Source organism: Carassius auratus, unplaced genomic scaffold, assembly GCF_003368295.1.
Source record: "Carassius auratus strain Wakin unplaced genomic scaffold, ASM336829v1 scaf_tig00011294, whole genome shotgun sequence".
NCBI classification, from domain to species: domain Eukaryota; kingdom Metazoa; phylum Chordata; class Actinopteri; order Cypriniformes; family Cyprinidae; genus Carassius; species Carassius auratus.
Window position 1 is genome coordinate 809,481 of NW_020524189.1, and position 26,796 is coordinate 836,276.

The 26,796-nt window shown below is 35.8% G+C and overlaps 1 protein-coding gene across 12 annotated transcripts in view; it reads left to right on the forward strand.

Annotated features, from left to right (window-relative positions):
* Positions 1-26,796, forward strand: part of LOC113073063 (FERM domain-containing protein 4A-like) — a 127,433-nt gene that overhangs the window by 75,204 nt on the left and 25,433 nt on the right. For 10 of the 12 annotated variants that reach the window (XM_026245960.1, XM_026245959.1, XM_026245958.1 and 7 more), the window contains exons 2-5: positions 10,432-10,497; positions 21,055-21,149; positions 22,572-22,664; positions 25,164-25,248. In XM_026245960.1, the coding sequence (XP_026101745.1) occupies positions 10,432-10,497; positions 21,055-21,149; positions 22,572-22,664; positions 25,164-25,248 (339 nt within the window). Of the gene's footprint in view, positions 1-4,197; positions 4,591-7,058; positions 7,117-7,255; positions 7,321-10,431; positions 10,498-21,054; positions 21,150-22,571; positions 22,665-25,163; positions 25,249-26,796 lie in introns of those variants that run through there. The other 2 variants (XM_026245962.1, XM_026245961.1) reach the window with 2 other exon arrangements.

Genomic DNA, 26,796 nt, shown 5'->3' on the forward strand with positions numbered 1-26,796 from the left:
AACACATTTTCTTCTCTCATAACACACACATGCACTGACATGAGGCACAAAAAGAGTCATTCCCGGTCTCTTTGTGCATATGCAACATTTTTTCTACTGGCTTCTATAATATATGATCCTCAGTGGCCATATAGTACACACCTGTACAGACACAGGTGCTTTGATGTCCATCCCAGAAATTTTTTTATGGATAACTATGGTGCACAATCACTCCCTTAATCCCTTTAAAGATCTGAAACTCTTTTTTGAACCACGGTCAATGCATCAACTTCTTTCCCATAAAGAAAATACCATACATTTCTGCTGTTAACCACACTCACTCCTTTATCTGTGAAGATTCTGCATATAGAATTACACAAATTTGGTTTTAACACAAGCATACACTCACACAGGGCTCATTGCAGAGACTGTGGGCAATTTTTGATGTGATTTAAAGTAGGTGTGTAACCACTAAGATTATTCATAATACAAAAAAGAAAAGAAAAACTCCACCTACAGGCAACATCCTACACCCTAAAAACTGAACCCCACCAAAGCCCTGTGGCTTGTCCACCCCCAGCCCCTGAGCTGCAGATGATGAGAACATGGCACATGAAAGAGTCTACGGTTTGGTGTTGACTGTTTTTGTGTTTACTATCGCAGTGGATTTTATGACTGCAGCAAAAAGAGATTAACAGACGTTCAATTTTAAGAATATACAGACTGTTGTTACAAAGTCATATGATTATCTTCCTTCCATGTATTGAAATAGAGACATTTTGAGGAATGAAAACATAGATTGAGCCATGAAGATAAGAAAAGAAAAAAAAATGGTAAAAGGTTATGATGGATTATATATATCTGCAGTTTAAATAGTCATGAGAATTTATCTTAATGTGTTCAATTGAAGAAATTTACCCATCTATATTTAGAGCAATAAATTTAAAAGGGCTTCACTCTCTTTGATGAATAAAAGTAACCCATGTTTAAAAGGTAGTGTGTATGTTGCTTTTTTCAAATGAAAGTCTATGTGTGTGTGTGTGTGTAGCAAGGACAAGGGATGAACTCCATCTTGACTGAATTATAGGTCAGCTCTGTTTTAATCTAGCTCCAACATTACTGGCCACATGCAGCCACAACCTCAATACACACACACACACACACACAAGTAGCATTCAATCCTTCATCCATCCAATTTGGTTTATGTCAGCCGTTCAACCTGTCCTCATGTCTGCAGAAGGAGAAGAGTAACCTTTGTGACCGCCTTCCGAAAAATAACAAACCCCTCAAAATATACACACACATACACCCTGCTTTGTGTCTGAGCCTGAGGCAGTGAGACAGAAATAACCAAACTCAAAGACTCCTAACCAGAACCACATTTCCTTGAGAAAGCCAGAGACGGCAAGAGAAGTCAGTTTCCCATATTTTTATTCGTTTTAAAGGAAATTTCAGCCTTTCATTTTCTCAGAGAACATTGCAATCTCTTTGTCTTTGACTCTTCTGGCCCCTTTAGCCATGAAAGATGGTGTATATTAAACAAATTGTGTGCTTTGGTGTGGAAGACATGGGCGGGCTTGGTCTTTCAGAAGTTTTTTTTTTTGAGAACTTCTCTCTCCCCGATCGCAGTCATGTGAGCCTAAACATTCTCATTTATTCAGAAACGCCCCCACAGTATCAAAGGTTTCCTTTAGTGCAAATGTTCCCCTCCATCCACACACACAAATACACACACTCTCCCTGTTTTAAACAACGGGCTCTTGTGACACTGTTCGGACCTGTGCCCAGAGGAAGGAGCCAATAAATGAAGTTAAAATATGTATTAGAGAGCACAGAGAGATCACGAGGGACTGTTTAAGTTGGACAGTGGTGTTTCCGCTGTGGCTGAGTGTCCAAAATCAGCAGCGATACGAACAGCTGGGATGTTGTGGTTCTCGGGTTACCTTGCACTACCTCCATTATGTTCCCCAAAGAACCTTTCTGTGAACAGTTCTTAAAAGAACCATTATTTTCTTAGTGTGAAGAACATTTTAATATTCTAAAGAACCATGACAATTCCATAGATGCCAAGGAACCATGATCAATGCCAATAAAGAGCCTTTATTTTTGAGTGCATGATGATTGATTGAACTGTCATCAGATCCAACAAAGATATTGAGATTCCTCTGATCTCAGATGCTTGTGTTTGTTTATTGATGGGGTTATCACCAGCAGTAATGAAATGTAACCCTGCAGCCTAACTGCATTATGTTTGGAGTGTTTTTCAATTACTTTTCAAAGGCCTTCCCATGAGTATGCGTGAGAGAGTGATGAAGAGAGATGGAAAATCCTGACCCTCAGAGCAGTCTTTCTCTCCATCGTTCAAGTACATTTTAAAGCAAGGCTGCAAATCATTTAACCAACAGCTGTGGAAATGATCCTGTGCTGTGTCATATTTTATCATTGCCCAGTGCAGAGATATGCAACTTTTACAGCATTGCTTTTTAAAAAACCTTAGAGCTTTTCACAATATAGAACTTGGGTTCTTTTTAAACCCCAGGTTAAGTCCGTTTTTAATCCTGGGTTAAACAGAGATACAGATAACCAATCAAAAACTAATCAATGCTTACCTCAGTTACTTGTGTGCATAATGCAATGCACTTTCTAAACATAAATATTAATGCACTTGCATAGTTTAACATGTTAACTTGTACATGTCGTGTGGAGTTTATGAGTGAAGGAAAATGTCATCTAAAAATGTCAAATGATGAAAGAAAATGTTGTCTTCTATTACTTTGTCTTTGCTTTTGTACTGTTTCTAAAGACACAAGACAACCAGAACGGATTAATTGCACAACATTTCCACAGATGGACAAGCTGTATTACATTAAGATAGGGATAAAAATATCTCTGAATTTAAAAAAGTAAAACCGGAAATTCTTTGTGTAATTCATAGAAATCATAGAAATAGATTTTGTGAATCGTTATGAAGAATTTATGCATACAGGCTGACCCTTAAAAGGAAAACACCTTCTAATTTTTGTAAAAGTTTTCTTAAGCCCTATGCAATGTTGACTTTGTGGTGAACGAACGTTAGACATCTGTGTTAGGTCACACAAATCAGCTCCCTCTAACTGTTGGGAAAGCATCTTTAAAACGTTCGTCTCTCCTTTTCCCCTCTTTCATTCACCCTGGCCAAACCAAACGGGAAGGGAAATCTGAATTAGAAACGGAGGGGTGGAAGAAGTCAGGCAGAGGGAGAGAAAGAGTGCAACCCATTCCCAAATGTTTCTGCTGCAAATCCAGATGTGGATCTGTTAGTCATTGGACAGTAAGTGTGCAGTTTCACAAGACCAAGGAGCTCACAAGTTACATCCCACCTTCTTGTCCACTCTTTTAAAAGTTTTAATGTTTTTCCACAGTGCAGAAAATCTCTTACAGTCATAGTGTCAGATGGTAATACTTCAGTACTTTGATTTATACTATACTGAATCGTTACCATATCCATAAAACGTGGTATTTGCACTGTACCCCATGGTATTTCAATGAATATGATGGTATTACATTTTCAAATCCAAACCAAAACATGCCATTACCATAGTACCATGTCCAGAAATAAAAGTACAAATAAATACTATTTTAACATCTATAAAAAGTACTGTGGCAGTAACATGACAGTAAGGATATGAGATATCAGATATCAGTCAGGAAATATTGTGGTGATATCAGGAAATTCCAAAAGTACAATGCTACTAGCATGCTTTTCAGACATGATACTGTGTTGGACATGTATCTCCATCTGATAGCCTATTTAAATAGTACTTCAAGGTCCAAGAAAACCATGCATGTCTAAAAAAAAAATATATGGTAGTATACTAATACTCCTGTAGTGGTTAGTTTTGGGACAAATGAAACACTTGAATATTCCTGGTGTAAACCAGTGCCATTTTATTAGTATATATTATTATTGATTAATATTTTTAATTAGCTTTTATTTTAATAGTTTCACTTTAAGTTTTAGATTGGGCTATTATTAATATTATTAATATTATTATTATTATTTAATATGTATGTTTTATTTTATAGTTTTAGTAATTTTGGTGGCCTACTTAAAATTTTATTATAATATTTTAGTTTAGGTAACAATTGCAACATTGGTGTAAAATGATGATGATGTCAGGCAGGACTGAGTGTGCGCGCGGGTTTTACTAGAACCTCTCCGGTGTCACGGGGGGGGGAGAAGAAGCAGGCAGCAACAGCAGGAGGGTTGGGGTTTGCTGTGGACGGGCTGCAAGTTCGCGTGTGTGTGTGTGAGTAGAGTAGTGTTGTGCGGAGCTGCTTGCTGGACGCGGGCCAGCGGTCCCTGTGAAGCAGCGCGTTGAGAGCGGAGAGGGATGTGATGGGATGCGCTGGCACTGCTGCTGTCAGTCCGCTCCGCTCCGCCTGTCCAGCTTCACCGGGGATCACAATAACGACATGGAAGATGCTGAATGCGAGGATGATTTAGGCCGCCATTTGAACGTTTTCTCATCGGATTTAACTCATTTGGATTACTGTTTTTGTTAGAGAACATTTATCTCTTATTTCGGTGAGGAATTCACACACGCGGGAGCATAAGGGATTTTCAACAAGGTAACGTAAATCGCGCGCTTGTTTTGCGCTGGTCTCGCGCTTTAGTCAGTCAGTGAGGGAAGGATGGATGCGTTAAAATCCGAGGTTTCATTCTGTTTCTTTCTTAACTAAACAGTTATACATACATTTTTCAGACATACGGATTACTGATTACTGACCATACACGGAGAATATCATCGATAAAATCCGATTTTAGGAGGTGAAGAGGGTCCTCAGAGTATAAACTGTTCTGCAGCTAACGTTAGCCTGCTAGCCACTTAACGTTAACGTTACCTCAGAAACACTGAGGCATGTTATGTGAGAAATACTGCGTCGTTTTCTCATAATGTTGATGTGTTTTGACGAACATCAGCCTTAGGGTGATTTAAGAAACCATTAATGCTGCTTTTAAAGGAGTTTGCTTACTAAATTTGCTAAACATTTGCTTTGCTTGGTCACAATTACTCCCCCATTCAGACTCATTCATCCATTTTTCAAAGGCTGATAACCTGTGCTGACAGCTGAATATAATCAGATCTGCTGCGGATAGTGACAGGAACTTACAGGGATTGCATACATTTGACCATCACGGTCATAATCTTAAAATCCTTGAACAGTTCATCTGTATTAGATCTAACTTACAGGAAATGTTCTATGACAACCTCATAGAAATGCATATATATAAATCTTAATTAAATGTGATAGTAATGCCTCTCATATGTGCCAATATGTTGATTTGGGTTGTCTCAAAAACTTCCACATTGATGTATTTCTCTTTAGTAAATTTGTTTGCAATGTCCAATGAGATGTGAACAGCCTACCTAGACAGCATCATAGCTGCATTGACCCCCAAATGCTTTGTAGATAGACAGCTCAGTAGAGCATGTTTGCCTTCAGATGCATTACAATATTATATGTGGTTGCGATTTCCTATGGCACACTCATAGAAAGGACTGTGTTTCAAAACCTAATTTGATGCCTACCTATGCCTACCTTAACACCATAGATGCATTAAATGATTTAGTTGCAATGTTCCATGACATGCTCATAGGATGCAAAGGTATGCAGAGATGTGACCTTTCAGCCTATGGCCTCATAAATGCTCTCAAAATGTTGTCTCGATAGCCAGCCGTTTTGATGCACAGCCTGGGATTGGGGTCTGGCAGCAGACTGTAAACAAAGCAGACCTGGTTGTGTCTATCTAGGCAGCTGTGGTCCTGCTGGTTCAGGGTGACGGATGTCTTTTTTGTGTTGCTCAGCCTGTGCACTGCAGGGCAGCAGTTGTCAGCAGGCTGATGTACTCTAGCACACATGGTCAGGCATGAAAACCAGACCTGTAGTCACCTCATTTTTCAGTGTGCATGATGAGACTTAATTCATGCCTGAATTTGTGATTTTGTTGTCATTGTGCATCAAGGGTGAATAACGGCAGTGTGTACGGGGTTGTGTGAGACAGTCTTTATCATCACCAGGATGTCAACTTCCTCCAACCATGTTTTATATCTGTGTCAGATAATATGATCTGAATTGAATATATCTGTCTTCTACACATCAATATGCTCAATGACAGTTTAAATGAAGCTAACGTGTAGCTTAGGATTAAATACGGATAAACTGCATTTAATACGGATAAACTGCAAAGAAACCCTAAACAGTGCATCAGGGTCAATCTTAAATCTGCACTAGAGAGTGGGTTTATCTTCTGATCAGATTATGTTACGCTGTAATCGTCTCTTCTGCAGTGTGCATCAGAGTAACTGCACCTTATTATCAGGGCTGCACGATTTTTGGGAGTCCAGTTTCAAATCCAATTCAATTCCAATTTGCTGTGCTTGACTGTAGGGGTGCATAATGTGACCATAAAATAATAATTGTTATTATTGTTTTATCTTTATGAATAATAATTGTTTTTATGCTGATGGTGGTGGCAAAATTTATTATCAAAGATTCAAATAAATATTATTGTCATGTTCTACTGCAAAAAATAAAAGAAAACAAGAATTTAAGAAAAATTATAATATTACCGTAATAAAAATAATTTACAGTACAACTGTAAAATGACTAATATTGATGGCTTTTTAAATTTAATTTCAAACCATCAAGTTGTTATACTGGCACAAAAGCTCAGGTTTCTCTTTTGTGGGCAAACATAAATGCTTCTAAAGATGTCATTTCAAGTTGGGGAAGATGGTTGGCAGATGATATGTTCACAAACGCGATCCAGACTCAGAGATGAGTTTTTGTAGCAGCATTTACTGTGAACTGAGCTGCTCTTGAGACACTGCAAACAACAGATCATGAGTTGCTCGTGTGTAAAAAAAAAAACAAAGTGCCACGCTTCACTCAGAAACATGCTGTGTATATACTTTGATTAAATCACACTAAGCCATATAATTGTACAGCCCTTATTTTTTTGTCTATAAAAGAATGATTTACAAAGATTACACTGATTGAAATGTGTGTGTTATGTGATCTTAATGACTTCACAGGGCATTGCGAGTGTAGTGTGCCTCACTGGAGTTCAGCTGAGGAAGAAGTGACTCACCGGTCAGTGATTACAGGCGAGGCATTTCGTAACCACACACCAGACGCAGCACACAAAAACACTGCTGCAAACAAAACATTCTCAGCATCTGATTGTTAAAATCTGGAATTGAGGTTGAGAGCTGTTCACTTCCTCCTCCAGATACACCCCAGTGAGGATTGTTCTCATTCAGTGGAGCGGAGGTGTGACATCTCGAGCTTCAGGCTGTAAGGATGTGCTTCATTCAAAGCCTCAGGTTTAATCTCCTATTGTGTGGTGGGAAGTGTTCCTATCAAGCCTGACTCAGACCTTAAGAGGTTTAATATGGTGATGTAACCAAACTGCAGTGCTTTCGGGCTACTGCAAGGTCGGTAATAAAGTTTAACCTTTAAGCTTGGAAAGTCAGCCCAATATCAGCCACCACAAACTTTGGCTTCTGGGTTCTCCATCTTTCGCTTGTTATGAACAGGCCAACATGGAATCTGTGCCCTCAAAAAGCTTTGCAGAATTGGAACAACCATCATTCACAGTTCTGCACTTCCCACCGCACATTTCATGTGTTCATTTGTTTATGAAATGGTTTGGCTAATTTGAATATGCTTTGCAGTTTTACTTTGTCTAAATCCATTCCATAGGATTCAGCAGGTTAAAAAAAAAAGTCAAGTTTTGAGTGTTTAACTAGGATAGAATGTCTATGAGGATATTATACTTTGGACAAGGCTTGAGTAAGACTATTTATCTATTTATTTTGTTGAGTTTTTTGTGTTTAATTATTTTATAATAGGTAAAATTTTGAGTAGGTGTTGAATGGGAAATTTAAATGTTTTAGTCCAGTTTAATTTATTAGGTTGCCCAAATGACTTATCATCTAAGAAAAAAAAAAAAAAAAAAAAAAAAATATGCTTTAAAAGGGATCACTGGTAGATTAGTGATCAGTCATTTCCCATCCCCAAACTGGAATATATATGGTTTTGATGCTGCAGTGATTTTGATCAATTATGCTAACTTTTTTTTTCTTCTCATATATGAATATCATAAAAGTTAGATGAGCTGACCTAATTGGGTCGTGCAGCTCAAGAGAAGGAATTAAACATTTAGAAAAATTGTAATTAAAGGCTGGACCATATTCATATTCATTAGACAGGATATCAGCTTTTATGAGATAGAGTTAGATTCAGTGTTAGCACGACCAAGTGAAATTCTTCAAGTCAAGCCCCCCTGTAAAAACATTTTCACAGGTCAATAATAAACTCACACCAGTCTGTTAAGACATACACACACGCACACACAATTAATCATGTGGTCTGTCACATGCTTGTGCATTGGAGGCTGTGTAGCTACACTGAGGAACAAGGCAAAGGAGAAGGAGAAGAAAAGATGTGTTTCTAGTCCTGTGACTCCCCTCCTCCAGTCTTTTCCCCCCACGTGTGCGTGGAGGAAATGTGAGCCATGCTGCTTTTATCAGCTTCATTGTTTGTGTTCCTCCGGGACGGTGCTTCCTGATGGCAGCCAGAATGCTCCACATGTTCCCATTCTGATGTCCTTACATACACAGCCACGCTGAAAAGCTTAAGAAATGTCTTGTATTTTTCTCTTTTTTTCCATTTTCCTTTTAATTTGGCCTAAATATAGAGGTAGAGGGGGTGGATAAGAGTGTGAAAGCATGGAGGAATAGAATAAGAGCGCAATAGCACTCTAGAGAGAGTGAGTCAGTGCAGAACTGTTTTCAGACTCGTACAGGATGTATAAACAGGAACCGGATGCAAAGTCCACTGATGGATGTGAACTACCGCCACTGTTTAGTATCACATTCACAGACTCTAAAATCCCTCGAAACATTTGTTCCTTTAAGAGAAAAATAAACAAAAAATTAAAAGCTCTCTTGAAGGGAAAAGAACAATGGAAGTATCAGGTTGCTCTTTGGTTCTTTGTACTTGAGTTGTCAAACCAACTCAATCCTCAAGGCAGAATAACTCTCGTGATGACATGGCTGTTAGTCAGACTCAGTTCTTCACAGATGTGTCGGTCCACCTGCTTGTAATGGGATGTTTACTATACGGCTTGGCACAGAAGCAACAATCTTAAGTAAACACTCACACAAAATTGTGTGTGAGAGTGGATGGAAAGCTAGCTAGTGGAAGTGAGCAGTGATTTGAGATCGGAGATAGGAGCGTGCAGTCGATAGTAATACCAAACATGTTTCATAGGTGAAATGTGTCTGGACTACAAATGTCCAACTACGCCCTGTGGGAGGACATCTGAATGCACATACTCATTTTGCCCTGGAGAAAAGTGTGTTGTTAGTTTGTTTGTTTTTCTTGCAGACTCAATTTAATATTAATTATGAGCAGTCCTCTCTGGCTTTGATAAAAAGGCATTCCTCGCCATGCCAGATGGCAATCAAAGCACTAATCAGATTGTGTGCTGGTGCAGGTATCTGTATGACATGCCACGATCCCTCTTTCATCAATTAACGATTGCAGATTGAGGGGAGTTTTATATTAACACAGCCCTGATCTCTAGGCGGTGATGAATTTTAAATAGAAGCTTATGTATGTGTATGTTTATGATGTATATACCATTCAAAGTGATTTAATGTAGTTAACTGCAATTTTTAGTTTTTTTTTTTATATGTATATTTTGTCACAATTTAGTCTATGTTATACCAATCCATATGACTGACTGCAGCAGAACACACACACAAAGATATCTTTTTTTTGGTGAAAGTCATTGGGGTATAGAAATGAATGTTGATTACAAAATTGTTCTTTATGTAAAAACCACTTTTTTATGTTTTACAGTACTTATGGTATTAGCAGTTTCAGATAGACCTGACCCTGAACAAGTAAAAAAAAAAAAAAAAAAAAAACTGTGGCTGGCTGCTTTTATATGTCATTAAAAAAATCTGCAATGGAAAGTAGTAGTCATTATCTGGACTATAAAAGTCTGCAAGTACTCTGTAAGAGAAATGGCATATTTTCTACCTGTTTATTATTTGTTTTATAATATTTGATTTCTAAATTTAGTAAAAATTGGTGGTAGTCACATTAAGTGTGTCTGTATTTACTATGTATTTTAACCAGGAGTTAAATCAAAATACACTTAAAACATCAAAAAAGATACTCGGCATCGGCACTGCAGTGTGAGATAATTCACTTTAAAAGTGTGTGCGTGTGTGTGGGAGAGAATGAGATTGAATTCTGTTGCTTGACTGGGAATCGCGCTGCATGTGTATAAGGAGAGTTCTATTTTTGTTACCATGACCTAGTATTTACAGTTGATTTCACCCTGCTGTGAATGTGCTTTCACTAATCTCTCTCTCTCTCCCTCCACAACAGATGACGGAAGGGCGGAGATGTCAGGTCCATCTCCTGGATGACAGGAAATTGGAGCTCCTAGTACAGGTAAGACAAAATACTTTTTTATTTACAACAATTCAGGTACAACATGGCCAAAAAAAAAGTGATATAATAGGTTTTTAAGTGTTTTGGTGAGATAATTGGTTGTGTTTGACTCACCAGCACAATGTCCAGTATTAGTGCAGAGATATTAACCCTCTGGAGTCTAAGGGTATTTTTGGGGCCTTGAGAAGTTTTGTCATGCCCTGACATTTGTGTTTTTTTCAGTTTCTTATAAATATCTAAATGGGTAAAGTCTAATATCACTGTAATCAGCACAAACTGGGCTATAATAATATGTGAAATGCATGTATGTACATGATTGTATTTTTGAGAAAAAAAATGTTATGCATGGTTAGTGAAAAACTAAAAATGTTAAATCACTTGAATAAGGCAATAAAACACATACATAAAATTGGTTGCCGGAAAAGTTGAGAACTGGAGCTTGTAGCCTAGAATTTTTCTTTCTGAATGATGTGAAAATCATCTTGTTTACTCATTCACAGAAAACAATATATTGATTTAAATTTTCTAAAACACTTTTTGTTGGTAAAAGTCATATGTGAGTAGGCGTCAACTATCATGAATATCATTGTGATTTACACCTGAGAAGACAAAGGCCTGCATAATGAGCTGCATAATGAGCCTCTCATTCAACTGTGCCACTCTGAGGGAGGACTTACAAGAAAGAATGTGAGAACAAAATAAAAGTATATAATTTTATGTTTGTAGTTTATTAAGAATATATTTAATTATCCCACAACATAATTTAATATCCACTTGGGGGAGCAGTTAAACAGTTTATTAGGGACAATCAAAGCTGACTTTCAAATTTTTTGGCATCCTTTCTCTAGTCACACAATCCTTCAGAAATCGTTTTAACAATCTTATTTTCTACCAAATAAACCCCATTTATTATCATCATCATTATTATTATTATTATTATTAATGTTGAAAAGAGCTGATAATATTTTCAGGTTTTTTTAGGGGGAATAAATCGAAAGAACTGCATTGTTTTTACATTTGTTAGAGTTATCTCTATTTGTCACATTTATATTATATACATCAAGCTTTTGAATGGTATAGTATTGTATATTGTTATTGAAACTTCATAATGTTTCACTTGATTATACATTTAGTCAGGAATTATAGTTTGGAAAAAGTATTTGGAAAAAGTCTAACTAGTAAAATGTTTACACGTTATGTGAAAACTAGTACAAATAAATAAAAAGAGACTTACTCATGTTTATGATCTCTGCTGAATAAAGTGCTTCATTCTTTTTTCTGAGGAAATCCATTTCTCAAATCCTCAACCACATCACATCTTTTTGGGGTGAATTATGTCTTAGTCCTCTCATCGCGAAGCAAACAGTAAAATAAAATAAAAACTTGAAGAATAGTCTGGCTGCTTTTTCTTCTGTGTGGGCGTATTCAAGCCGCGCTTCAGTTTGAATCTGAATAGCGCGTTAAGCGCGGGGGCGTGGTCACATTAGATACAATGAGCGGAGATATGAAAAACAGACATTGCGTTGTTTTCATATGGATTACTTTATCTCAGAATATTTGTTTTCGGCAGCACTTGTTTAGTTTAAAAGTAGACATTCCAGGCTTTCTATAGATATCTCTCTCATGTCTCTTCGTTGAGTATTCACGGAGTTACAGTTCATTTTAATGAAATGTTTGTACATGACGATCAGCGGAGACAAAGACTGTAGACAGCGCACCTTGTTTGTTATCTTTATTTTATAAGTGCACAAAGGTTTTTTGTTATTATGTCTGTATCCAAAAAAAACTAGACCCTTTACAGATTCGATTGATGTATTGCTCTTATCTGTACGATTAAAACTGAGAGTGTAATTTAAGTTCTTTTCGGGGTTATCAGGTGAAAATGACTCAAAACGCATATATGCGTTAATCGACTCGAAAGGGTTAAAGTTGAATGACTTTTGAAATATACAGGTGTGAAGTTTTGGTCCATTTTTTTTGTCATAAAGGCCTCAGATTTCCTCTTGTTTGTCTGAGAGGGGAAATCCTCATTGTTCCTCTGAGACTTAATTAATGTCTTGTGGAAATAGTGGGCTCTTTATCAGTCTGTGTGCATGCATGAGTTTGAATGTTTGCTCTGTGTGTGCAAATGTAATATGATTCCTTCTTCATTGCCATTCTCCAATTTCACAGCCAAACAGACCTTGAGATCAGTTTGCCCTGACCTGAACTCTATCACATGTTTGTGCATGTGTCTCTCAAGTGCCTTTTAAACATCACTACCATAGTAGTCAATCTGGCAGGTTTAGGTTCCCGTAACGACACCAAACCAGCAGCCTCTCAAGTCATCCATACAGCAGTTCCCTCCTCTACAAACACTCTATAAAACTTCTCTCAGGATGAGTTCAGTTTCCATAACAATCCTGACTGTCTCCCATGCCCTATCAACCCTCAGACCTCAATATAAACAGAAGTGTCTCCTCAGCACAGCTATGTTTCCTTAACACACACACTCATATGAACTTTCTCAGGAAATCTCTAATCATGAGGTAAACCCTGCCTATGGCATCCCAGTCACTGAACACATGAAGAATTAAGATTTTATAATACTGTTCTATTCTCTTCTGTCTTGTTCTATTGTTATGTTGTATTCTATGGTTTTTTTCTCATTTCTCATATTCTATTTTTCCATTCTTATTTTCTGTTTGTTTTATTATTTATTTACTATTATAGTATTTCTATTTAATTCTATTTATTGTTGTATTTTAATTTTAATTTGTTTTATTAATTTTGTTATCTGCTTGTCACTTTTTAAATATTTCTATACAGCTTTCATTTATTTTTGTTTGTTTTAGTTTTATTAATTTTAGTATTTAAACATATTTTATTTCCGTTAGTTGCAAAGACAGTATCTCTAATCTTTAAGATATTTTTAAATAAAGTTGAATATATATATATTTTATGATTATATTTTGTTTCAGCTTATTTCAATTCTTAGAATTTTTTATGACATTCATTTGGTTCTTTTATGTCTTCTTTTTATGTTTTTGTTTTGTTTTGTTCTGCTCTTTCTGTTATATTTTCTTTACTGTTTTATTTCTATATTTAATTTCTGTTCTGACCTGCTGGATTCAGTTCTACTTGTCTCTCTCTCTTTCATGTTCTCTCGTTCTCTCATGGCTGTCAGGTGCGTTTAGGTGACCTGATTCCTCTAGACTCCAATCCAGTTAAACTCCATCATAGTTGGAGAAATTAAATTTCTCATCCTTCTCCATCTCTCATGTTCCACACACTTTCTTTCTGTCCTCTAAAATGCTGGTTGAGTTGATTGTGGTTGCAGTTTCGATCTGATAAACATAAAAATCTAGAAAGTAGAGGAGGCGAGAGAGTCCTTAACAATCAGGTTAGAGGATAAGAGAGAAGAAAAGAATATATTTCCAGAAAGAGATAGAAGAAAGAAGGGATAAGGCAGATGGGTAGTTACTGTGTTTCCTCACTCTCTCAGTTTATGATTTATTGAGCTCTTGCAGAAACGCTCATTATAAACGTTACGCATTAGTCCTACTTTAGTCATGAGTACTTAGATATATGTTCTTTTAGCAGATTTTGCCCATTCTTTCTGCTTTCTTGACTTCACTTTTTTCTGCTTTCTCTCTTCCTCCATGTGTGGGGATGTTCTGGAGAAGGTTGTGTAGGCTAATCGTGCCTTTGAGAATTCTGCTGTTATTCCAAGTTTTTTTTTTACTGAATGTTCCTTGAGGAACAGCTCTTCCCTCTTTCCCTTATTTTGTGTTGATGTACCTAACAGGGTAATGCAGGGTAACTCCCTTCCATTCATGTGCATGTGAAAGATCGTGTACACAAATGTGTGTGTTGAATAGCTTGGCGAAAAGATGTTGGACCAAAAGGGATAATTGACAACTTGATTAAAATTTCAATGGAGGAAACTCTCAGTTTTGTATAGCCTTCATCTCTTTTTTAAGAAACTTAAAATACAAACTTTACGATGAGATGTTGTGAGGAAACACAAGTAGATAGTATTTTTACATTTAAAGTCACTAACAAATAAAATGTATTTGTCACTTTCTTCAAAATATGTCTGAACAGCACATTGAGGAAAGTTTATCCAGCAAGGCTTTAAAACACATGCAAATAATGTACTTTTGTGATTGCGAATAAGTGCAGTGTCCTGTGAGTGTAACCTTAAAATCCAGTGTGAACACCTTTTAAGATGTGAATTACCTTACATATGCATTGGTGAAATCATTGTCTGGTTTGGTTGTACTGATGGGTCTCCGTTGGATCCTTCTGTAGCCTCATTTATTTGCTTCCTCTTTACTTCTTTACTTCTACTTACTTCTACTTCTTCCTTGCCTCATTAGAGGCAGTGTACCATTCTGAAGGTTATCGTGGATGATCTTGTGGATGACACTGTGCAACTGGCAATAACTTTGTAAATGATTTTATATTCCCATTAGAGACTGAACATTGCTGATGTATATTTGCGTACAGTGCTGTTGAAAACATCTAGTTTGTAATGGCTTTAGTGGAGGTCAATTTTTGTGTTTCTCTTTTTATTTTTGTTCGCAGTAGTTTTGACATGACTTTTATTATAATATGGTAGACAGTCTTACAATACAAGAGCTGTCAACAGATTTTTAGGATTTTTTCCCCAAGTTGTATAATCTTGCTCTGTTTTTCAGCTAACTGCTTGTTAGCATCTCCGACCTGTCTCTCCACAGCAGGCTGTAATTTTGTGAGTGAGGTTCGTTTAGCATGCATATTTTGTCATTTTCCATTTTTGAGGCAAAGCAGGTGTTGTTAGTAGGTGGTTCTCTGGTGTTTGACAAGCATATTTGGTCTCTCTTGAAATATATAGACCTTTTGAGTTTGAGGTAGGGGTGGGCGATGTATCATACCACAATTTTTTTTTCTGGATTACTATTCTTTGTCATGTTGGTTTTTACTATTTTGCAAATTGTCTGAGCAGTACAGCCAAACTAATTTCCATATTTTAAAAACAAAGACATACAAGGTAACAAGTGGGCAAAGATAAAAATCTTTGTCATTATTTTATCGTTGTTATCGTAAGATTATAAATACACAGAATATACAAATAAAACAAAAAGTGCTTTATTTCCCAGGTACAGTAGGTGTATTTAGCTTGAGAATTCAAGAAATTTAAAGAACAAATATAAAAATAAAACACACTTCACTGTATCAATTATACATGGATTCTTCTTATTAAAGCCACTGTATTAAAGTTCTTCATTCAAAAGCAGTGAGTGATTTTTTTTTTATCTTTGTTTTGTTGTTTTATTAACATTTAAGGGATAGTTTACTCAAAAATGATTTAACTCACTTTAAAGTTGTTTTAAACCTGAATGAATTGCTTGCTTCTGTTGGACATAAAAGTTATTTTGAAGAATGTGGGTAACCAAACAGTGTCATCCATAATATGTTTTTTCCCTACGATCAAAGTCAGTGGGACCACCAACTTTTTGCTTGGTTTGAACTAGGGGTGGGCGATATCTCGATATTTAAAATATATCGAGATATTTTTTAAACACGATATGGATTTTGACATATCGTATATATCGATATGTTGTTTATATTTAATTCTGATTCCGCCACTTTGCTTCTTTGCCTTCTCTGTGCTGTGCTCGCCCCCGCTCGCTCGCCCCCGCCTCCTTGCTTTTGTCCCCACTCCCTTCGCGTGTATAGAACTAGTCTAAAAAACAAAGTCTAAAAACAAAAGGACAACTGGCTCCATTATATGGAGATACTTTGGTTTTAAGGCGTAGGACGAACAGAAGGCAGATGTCTAACGTAGGGCCCAATGATTTCCGCGATGCAGAAAACGCTGACGGAATCCATTCATAAAAACGGTATTTACAGTTTAACGCGGAATGTCACGGAATTGGTTAAATTTTGAATGAATTATCAAAAGTAGGTCATGCACTTAAATCAAATCGCGATATAGACTAATATCTGCAAATATTAACCCGGAAAAGTCTATTTAAATATGAATCCTGCATGTTCTGCGTGTCTGTGTTAACGAATGGCGCAGAAGCGCGTCTTCATTCATTAAACACAAGGAAGCGCGTGATGCTCGCGCTGATTTCAGCGTCTTTCCTCTCACTGATAAAGATGTGAACACATGAGGAACATCTCCAGAACTGCACCGAGAGTCACTTCATGAGCATCTGACCGTTTGATTTGAGTAAGACTAGCTCATATCACATCATACATAGACTGTGGTATCACATACACAGAACTGTAACGGTTAACCCGTCAAAATAAAAGTATTTGGCAGAAATATTTTACTATTGTACAGCAGAATGTAGATAGCCCACTTCTACTATTATTAAAATGAAATGAACATATTTTTTTAAGTAATAATCACACAACATTTCTTCCATGTTTTATTTTTAATAGTAAATCCCCTTTGTTTACCAAAAAATAAAGTTTGCTTAATTTTAAATAATTAAAAGATAAATTAAATAAATGTTTTATGCCTTCATCTGACAACCAGAAAAATGTAAATACACAGAATTTCTGAAGGGAAAAAATTTCACATAAGGCTATTTTAAGATTTTTTAAAAAACTAATTAAGTTGTTTTTATGCATTTGAATAATTACACATGCTAAAACACAGAATTAGGTAACAATAAAGCATATGGTGAAGAAAAAAATAAGACGTTAAAGAAATAAGACATTATTTTTTAGGGCCCTAAACATGTAATATTTGGCATATTTGTTTTTGCAGTAGTTTTAGGGGGGTTATTTTTCCTGTAAAGATATCGAGATATATATCGCATATCGAGATATAGCAAAATATATCGAGATATATTTTTTGCTCCATATCGCCCAGCCCTAGTTTGAACTTCAGCAAGTTGTCTTCACCACATCTAGATGCCTAAATGCATTGAGTTGCTGCCATGTGATTGGCTGATTAGTAATTTATGTTACCAAGCAATCAAACAGGTGTGTACCTAATAATGCAGCCGTTGAGTGTGTATAACCATTTAACACCAAAAAAATAAATGAAGATTGTTCAGTATATTTGAAATTTGACTATTTTATGCAATATTTGTGTGTGCTGTGTAATTTTATGCTTATTATGGCACCATTTGTGTGTGTGTGCTGTAAATGTTGGGCGTTTCTAATCGACTACTTGTAAAGTGACATATCTGAAGGTAACTTCCTGTGTAGACAGTAGGCAACAAGGCAGCTCACTTTGTTTTGGAACAGACCCATTGTTTCGAACAATTGCACTTCCTTCACAAATGTATTTACATTGACTCTGTGTCAGATTAAAAATGTAAATGTAAAAAACATCTGTTATATAATTACATCTTCAGATTTGAATTCTGTTATTTTACAGTGTACAGGCCGCTTTAGAGAAGGAAACTATCTAGTCTGCATTCTTGATCAGATCAACATGTTTAACAAAAACCCTATCGTTGCTTTATGCTGAAGTCATTGCGTGTGAAGAAAGCCGACTCACATCTCTCATCTTTGTGCTCTAGACCTGATGAGACCTGACGGCGTGTGTTCTTGTCATCGCTCTTCCATCCTGATCAGTCACCCACTGTATAATGATATTAAATCACAACAGTCCGGATATTCTTCCTCACAGCCACATCATATAGTTTTCCATGTGGAAACATATGTCTGTGATTTGCATCAACCTCAGTAAGTGTAATGGAAGAAAGGATATAACAGGCATCCTGCACTAAATCTGTTAAAACCATATTGATGGCTCTTAACGCACACTAACAGGATATTAATATTTCTTTATCCTATTATCTACAGATTTCAGAGACTATAAATACATTATGTAACAATGAAGTCTAGAGGCTAAACAGAGAGAGAATGAGTTGAAAGAGATCAAATATACTGCCATTCTTTAAGAAAATGAACATGGTTTGAGTTTTAGCCTGCAAAACTCCCAAAACACACATATACACCACCAGAAATGGGTCCAGATTGAAGATTGCGGTCATATTTAACCCACTTCCTCTTCTTACCACGGACAAACTTACAAACTCACTTTGGCTAATTGAGGAAGCAAGCTGTTTCACACCGCATTGCTTTGAATGATGAGATTAGATATGCAAGTTGATTGATGTGGTGTTGTGTTGCAGGTCTCACCTGAAGAACCAGAGATGAACAATCTCCCAATATCTACTGTTTCATTTGGGATTAAGCACAATTTTAATGCCATAAAAGATAAAAGAATATCTAAAACGAGAAAAGCTGGGTTTTTCAGATCAGACCTGAAGGGAGGGTGGTGAATCAGAGAGGACCATAATTGCAGTCTCATTTTTTAAACTGCATGAGGTTGCTTTGCTTCTGACACAACAGATCTGTTCCAAAACCTAGTGGGTTGCCTCTTTTTCTGCTCTCTACATAGGAAACTACCTTCTAAGGTGGCATCCTTACTGAAAGAGATTATTTGAGACACTCAAGACTAGAGAAACAGGGAGAGTTTAGCATTAACAAAATTTATTTAGCTAACACTAATGCAGAGTTTTTCATGAACCCCTGGGAAAATCACACAGGAACTAACCCCTGCTTACTGTTTTACTTTATTATTTGTTATATGAGTGGGTAGCTCACTAGATTTTTCAACAACCAAGAACTACCTTAGTCCAAAACTTTATCTTGAAGACATGCATTACAATTTAAAATGTCCCACTACATAACATAAGTAATTATGAACTTATAATTCTTCAGGCTGTAATCTACCTCTAGTTCATTTCTTTCTTTCTTTCTTTCTTTCTTTCTTTCTTTCTTTCTTTCTTTCTTTCTTTCTTTCTTTCTTTCTTTCTTTCTTTCTTTCTTTCCATAAGCTGAGGTTGTGGCAGTGATTGTGCTTTTGCTCCAGATTTTGCTGTGCTATTTTTAGGGTGTGTGGGTGGGTTGGCTCTGTTAAAAAGAGTGATGTTGTTGTGTGTATGTGGGTGTGCGTGTTTGTTTATGTGTGTTTTTAATTTAAAATGGTCTGTGTAGAAACTAAAAAAGTAATTAGTGTTTTGAACACAGGCTCATGTTCACAATCCAAATGTATATCGAGTACATGTTTGTTTAAATTAGTAAGACTATTTTGATCTTTCTCAGACTTTATTAACATATAATTTAATCAATAGTAAGTGTGCACACATAAATACAGATAAAACTTATGAAAAACTACAACAACAACAACAAAAACCTGGTAGAGCTTTGTACAAAGATATGTATGCATACACACCCTAAACATACACTACTGTTAAAGATTAGAACATTAGTTTTCAACATTAATAACAATAAGAAATTTTTCTTGAGCACCAAATCAGCATATTAGAATGATTTCTGAAGAACACTTGAATAATGGCTGCTGAAAATTTGCTTGCCATCAGAGGAATAAATTACTTACTAAATTAATACATTGTTGAGATTTAGATTTTAACCACAATTTTGATAATCTCTAATTAAAGGTGTAACAAAATGTCTCAGACATATGGGGGGGAAAAGTTGGTAATCAAAACAGCAACAAAAAAAAAAAACCCAGACTAAAGTCTCTCAAATAACTACAATTAGAACAGTGGCAGAAACTAGCTGCTTTAAATGTTTAAAGGTTTTTTGCTCTGAAAACCAGCATGTCCACCAAGTCCTTTTCCTGTCATCTTCCCTGTTTCTGTAGCCTACTCTCTGTCGTTGTGCCCGATTATGTTGTTGTGCTACATTTAAGCATGCTGCATTCTGATTGGTTCAGATAGCATACTATGGGAGGTCAGGGGCGCAGACAAAATCATGCTATAAAACAATTTGGCAATCATGCATGCTCAAATCACGATTTTATTATGATATCAATTAATCACTAAGCCCTATTAAAAATATTTTAAAACAATTAAAATATATTAAAACAGAACATTTTGATCAAATAAATGTAGCCTTGGTGAACATAAGAACATTAACACAAAATTATTGTGAATATGACATAGACATCAAGAAGTCAAGGAAAGTTAAATGATTTTTCTCATTAATGGTTGTGTGTGGATATATTGGTAGGATGGTAAGTTGTACAAAGCTGTCCCAGGACACCAGTGATTTCAGCTAGAGGCACACCAATGGTTTACCACACACTGGTTCTGACACACACTTTACACTGACTCACTTACACAAAAAGGGAAAGCCCAAAGTTTGCAGAATCAGAGACATTGTGACTGGTGTGTCTCTCGGTTTTCAAGATTGCTCTGTACATCTTTGTATTGTTAAAAATAATGATTAATCCTTCTTAAAAGCAAATATCTCAGTTTCATGAGCATATTTCCGATACTGTTTGTGCAGCAAATCAAACTCTGTTCAAGATGCAACACGCACAGACTGCAGACAGACATAGTCGGCATTAAATTGCAGAGTCACTGCACTGCATCAATACTCATCAGAATACAACGCTCACAGCCTGCCAACTTGCTGACCTTGTGTGTGTGTGTGTGTGTATCTGGGTGTTTTGGCCTGTGTGTGTACATTCTGAACCAAAAGATCTCCATTGTGATGAAACCTGTTTCTCTTTCTTTCTGTCTCTTTCAGCCCAAGCTAATGGCAAAGGATCTTCTAGACTTGGTGGCGTCCCATTTTAACCTGAAGGAGAAGGAATATTTTGGAATCTCTTATGTAGATGAAACGTACGTATACCTAAGACATCCTATTAAATATTACGTCTGCCTGTAACCTATAAGAAAAGGTGTAATCATGAACAGTTCAGCTCTCTGACTGTGCCAGGACTGGATGAGTGAGCATGCTGTGATAATTCCACAGGGAGATGATTGCCTTCCCTCTTTCTCCCCTCTTCACTTTCTATGACAACCAGCTCTTCATTTAGTCCTACACAGTGTGACCTACTGCTGTGCGACATTTGTTAGATGTATCTTTGTGTGATTTCTTTCTCAAGAGAAGCGTTCCGTCTGTTCTCATTGCTGGTGTGCTTGGTGGAATATTTTATTTGTAGTTTCCAAAGACTTTGAAATGTTGTCAGGTGACCTTTGATCCACCCAGCTATACATCCCTCCCTACGAGAGGTTGACAGTTTGCATTTGCCAAGGACATCATGCAAATGAACAAATGCATTTCGGTCTTTACTCATGTGCTTCACAAAATCAAAATAACATGTTAATAAATTATATAAATATTTATTAATATATATTTCTGTATTTTATCAAATGTATTAGGTAATATATGGTAGTGTATATATATATATATATATATATATATATATATATATATATATATATATATATATATATATATATATATATATATATATACACAGTAACAGAGTAACAGTCATAAGTTTGATATCAGTAAGGCTTGTAACGTTTTTTTTTAAAGAAGTCTCTTATGCTCATCAAGGCTGCATTTATTTGATTAAAAATACAGAAAAAACATGATCCTTAGAATTATCAATATCGGCAACAGTTGTCCTGCCAAATGTATTTTATTTTTTTTTCAAAATATAAATCTTTCCTAACGATATAAATCTATCTCAAAATATTGCTATCACTTCTTAATTTAACACATCCTTGCTGAATAAAAGTTTGAATTTCTTAAATTCTCTTATTTTTAACTTTTTATTCATCAAAGAATCCTGAAAAAAAGGATCACAGGTTCCAAAAAAATAATGGACAGCACAACGGTTTCCAGCACTGATAATAAATCAGCATAATTAGAATGATTTCTGAAGGATCATGTGACACTAAAGACTGGAGTAATGATGCTGGAAATTCAGCTTTGAATCACATTTTACATGTTAATGTATATATATAAAAAAATAAAAAAACGTTATTTTACATCATAATAATATTTCACAATATTAAATTTTTTTCTGTATTTTTGATCAAATAAATACAGTATTGATGAGCATAAGAAACCCCTGTAAAAAAAAAAAAAAACATTAAAAAACATTCTGATCCCAAACTTTTCTGGCTCATTTTCTACATTATGTTTTATGACGTTATGTGACGCTATGAATGAGAAAATAAGATTTTGCAAGGCATTTCCGGTAGCTGTTACAGATGCTGTCAGTCATTTCTCTTGGGATATGTTTTCAGGGGTCATTTCAGCTGGTTGCAGTTAGATCGTCGTGTTCTGGAGCATGAGTTTCCTAAGAAATCTGGACCCATTGTGCTTTACTTCTGCGTTAGGTAAGTACAGCTGCACCACAAAAAACAAAAACACCACAAAACTACAATAAACTTTTATAAATATTGATAGATACATACATATTTCTAATGTTGTAATTAATAATATGACTAATATAAAATAAAATATATAATAAACCATACATCTAGAAGTTATATATGTCTATATAGAAAGAGAGGATAAACAGTGTTAAAAAAATATATTTTTCTTTTTATTTATTTTTTTAAACACTGTATCGGTCGAATTAATCATTTTTTCTTTTATGCCAAAAATCATTAAGATATTAAGTAAAGATCATGTTCAATGAAGATATTTTTTACATTTCGGTACCACAAATTTACAAAACTTAATTTTTGATTAGTAATATGCATAGCTAAGAATTCATTTGGACAACTTTAAAGGCGATTTTTCTCAGTATTTTGAAATTTTTGCACCTTCAGATTCCAGATTTTCAAATAGTTGTATCTCGGCCAAATATTGTCCAATCTTAATAAACCACACATCAATGGGAATCTTATTTAGTCAGCTTTCAGAAAAAAATTACACTTAAGACTGGTTTTGTGGTCCAGGGTCATTTATATACATATATACAGAGCTCTGGCATGGAACGCTGATGACGGAGTCCGATAGGTCTAACTCAGTCTGATGTATTGACATCAATATCACATGGCACAGCTGGTTGGCTCTCTCCTGTATTGGTAGCAAATAAACTCACTGCTCAACATTCAAATATATTACTACAACTTGCCATAGTAGTGCAGCTTGCTTCAGAAACCCTCCTCCTTCCCCAGCTTCACCTGTATAGATCTGCTATGAGGTGATTCATGTATGCTAGTGGGGTCATATCATGTATGTTATATTTGCAGCAGCTCACAGCAGCATGTTGTGGATGTATTGGCAGTAGCAAGTCTCTGTACTTGCTCTGCTGCAGCAGCATGTAGTAGATCTATTCTGCCAAGACCTAATACATTAACACTGTCATGTACACTGTCCAACACTTTGATCAGAGTGTTTTGGCGTTGAGGTTTTGTATTTATTTGTTTATTATTTCAAATTAGTGGGGTCAGTTAACCAATAAAACTCACTGGCAGTTACTGAAAAACAGCCAATCGCAATCTACTGTTCCTCTCATTAACACCCCCAGCATTTTAGCACCATGGCAACAGCAGAGTATTAATCAGACTGTTTTTGAATTGCAGAGCATGAGCAGATATCTGCTGGGAGGGTTGATTCGTTCAGATTTTAATTGCATCTGCTTCAAAATATGACCGATACAAAGAGCAGCCTTTATATTTATTGCTTGTGTGTTTTTATGACTCTGTGTGCAAAAGAGTTTAAGTGGGGACATTTGTGTGCTTCCTCACAGTATTTTACTGTGTGAGTTGCACTCAACACACAGTCATACATCACCATGCTTGCTGTGGGTGGATGCTGGTTTATTGCTGTCAAGCTCAGCATTAAAATAGCCCAGCATTTTACCCATTTGTTGGGACACATGTGGATTGCTTTTCACTCTTTCAGTTCCACTTGCATCACTTTGCTTTTCTGGGTCACACACAGACACAAACACTTACGTGCATGCAAATTTTGCTCTAATAGCTGCATGCAGAGTTGCATTTCTTTTCCCTAAGCTATTGCACGTCAATGCAGTTTAAATTAGAGCAGAGGCCCGGTTTAAATTCATGCATGAGGTCCTGTGTGAATCGTTGTGTGCATGTGTGTGTTGTCCTTTCTGCTCGTGATTGGGCTATTGATTGGAGTGAGCTCAAGTCTTTGATGCGTGTAAGGCTTTGTCTCACTCACATCTTAAATTAAACCAGCTGTCAGTACATTTCTAATCACTTTAATCTCTCTCACTTTCACTCGTTTTCTGACTCGCATTTCTCTCGCTACTTTAACAGTCAGCCATGGATTTAAAGCACATGTCTTCGTGTATCGTGTCATAGGGTTAATTTTATGTTCATTGTATGTCTCACTGTATGTTCAAGGTCATATTATCAGTTTACATACATCTTAACATATATGTCTATGCATGTGTGTGTCTGTGTAACAGTCCATGTGATAATGTCACAGCCTCAGCCTTCAGCTGAAATGAAAAATGCCATGCTGAGAACGCTTATTTATTTATGCTGATTTACTTATTTATGTGTTTGTTTGTTGTTGAAGTTCCCGGCTAACTCTAATCTGACTGCTAAATGAAGCTTGCAGAGTGGAAATGGTTTTCTTTTTGTGGGTTTTGAGATGGATGGAGACAGCAAGAGGAAATAGCGTTTATGATGCCCTCTACTGATTGGTCTTTGAGTCTGCGTATTTAATACATTGTTTCTTTTAAACTATCTGAATGAACCCGCTAAAGTGGATGGTAACTCATACTGAACAATTTTAAATCACATTATCACAACTAAACAAATATGTTTGGTTGTCTTAATCTGTAAATTGTGTATACTGTAATGTTTTTAAACTTTAGACATATTTTGATGTACTTTTTTTTTCTTCTACAGGTTCTACATAGAAAGCATCTCTTACCTTAAGGACAATGCCACAATAGAGTTGTTCTTTCTCAATGCAAAGTCCTGCATCTATAAGGTAAACAGTTGTCAATGTTCTATCACTAGAGGGCAGTATTAGCGTATACCCCATACATCCATTTGTTACTTCCATCTATGACTATGGACAGGGTGCACATAATTTTTTCAGCCTGGTTCTCATAAGAGAACCTGGAGATTTGGTTAGGTCCTCACACTGCATATAGCGTGACCCATTAAATATAACTATAAAAAATGAATTAATAATAGTTATAATATTATTGCACTTTATTTCAGGTTTTTTAAAATAAAATTATAGTAAATTAACTAAATAATAGTGTGTGATAATATTATTAAAAATAAAAGTATTAAATACAAACACAATTATTTTATAGTAAACTTACAAATAAAATGCTAATATTTACTACTATTTCTTAGTTTGCCTCTTTAAGAAGAATCGCTTTATGCTTTATGTATTCCCCAATTTTAAGTAGCTTTGGATAAAAGCATCTAAAAAGATATAAATTAAAGTGTTTTCATCATGTTCAAACTTAAAATCAGCAGGCTTTTATTTTGGTGGGTTGCCGCCAAGTAAGTATACGTGCTTCCGGATTTAGCACTGTTGCTGATTAAAGAGCGTCAGTCAATGAATGTCACAGATTTGCATTGTGCTTTGAAAACGGCATGGGATAAACTAGATGTATACTTTCAGGTTGAAAATAAAACTTATATAGTACAGTTTATGGTAATTGTGTATTAACAGCTGTCAACCATGTCGGTACGCAAATGTGCTGTCAGAACATATTTATATAACGCATTTTTTATTTTGGTCGCGCATGCGGACCTCCACACTCCTGACTATGGAGCACCTTATAAATTCCACGTTACAGATTTCTCTAGAAAAAGACATAATGGCAGTGCTGATTCACTGATAGTACTGTAAGAATGTGCAGAATACCTTCACTAGCACATATATTAACATATATTACATTTATACATATATTACATTATACATACTATGATTCACAAAAGTGCCGACAGACGATAGTATTGTGTATTTGACGATATCTAGACGTACATCAACGTACATCGTCTGCAGATATAAGGAATTTCATTGCACTTTAACAAGAAATCTGAATGGCTTATATATGTGCAATATTTTAAAGAGCACTTACTGAGTTTAATGCCACAGTTATGTTAGAATGCATCTCATTTTGTTTCTGTAGCGGTGCGTCGAGCTCGTCATGAGGTGCGCAGTCCGGAGCGATGTATGACTGATCCATCAGTTCAGTTGAACCTTAGTCCAAATTTATCTTACCTGTTTTGAATAATTAATACTTAATGTGTTTTATGTCCAATATTAGTGTTAAACTGTTGGACTTTAAATTAAATCTACTATTGATTTTCACCGTTGACTGATTTTGCAGAACATTTAGGCTGATAACTTCCGTGCGTAGATGTGGCAAATTTGTCACAGGACACGCAATATGACAGTTTTGTCCGACTATATATGAACTGTTTTAAATACAGTATTTTATATTTAACGTTAGTTTATCAGTATGTGTGAAAGTATATTTTCCAATTATTGGTGATTCCATAGGCTCTATCA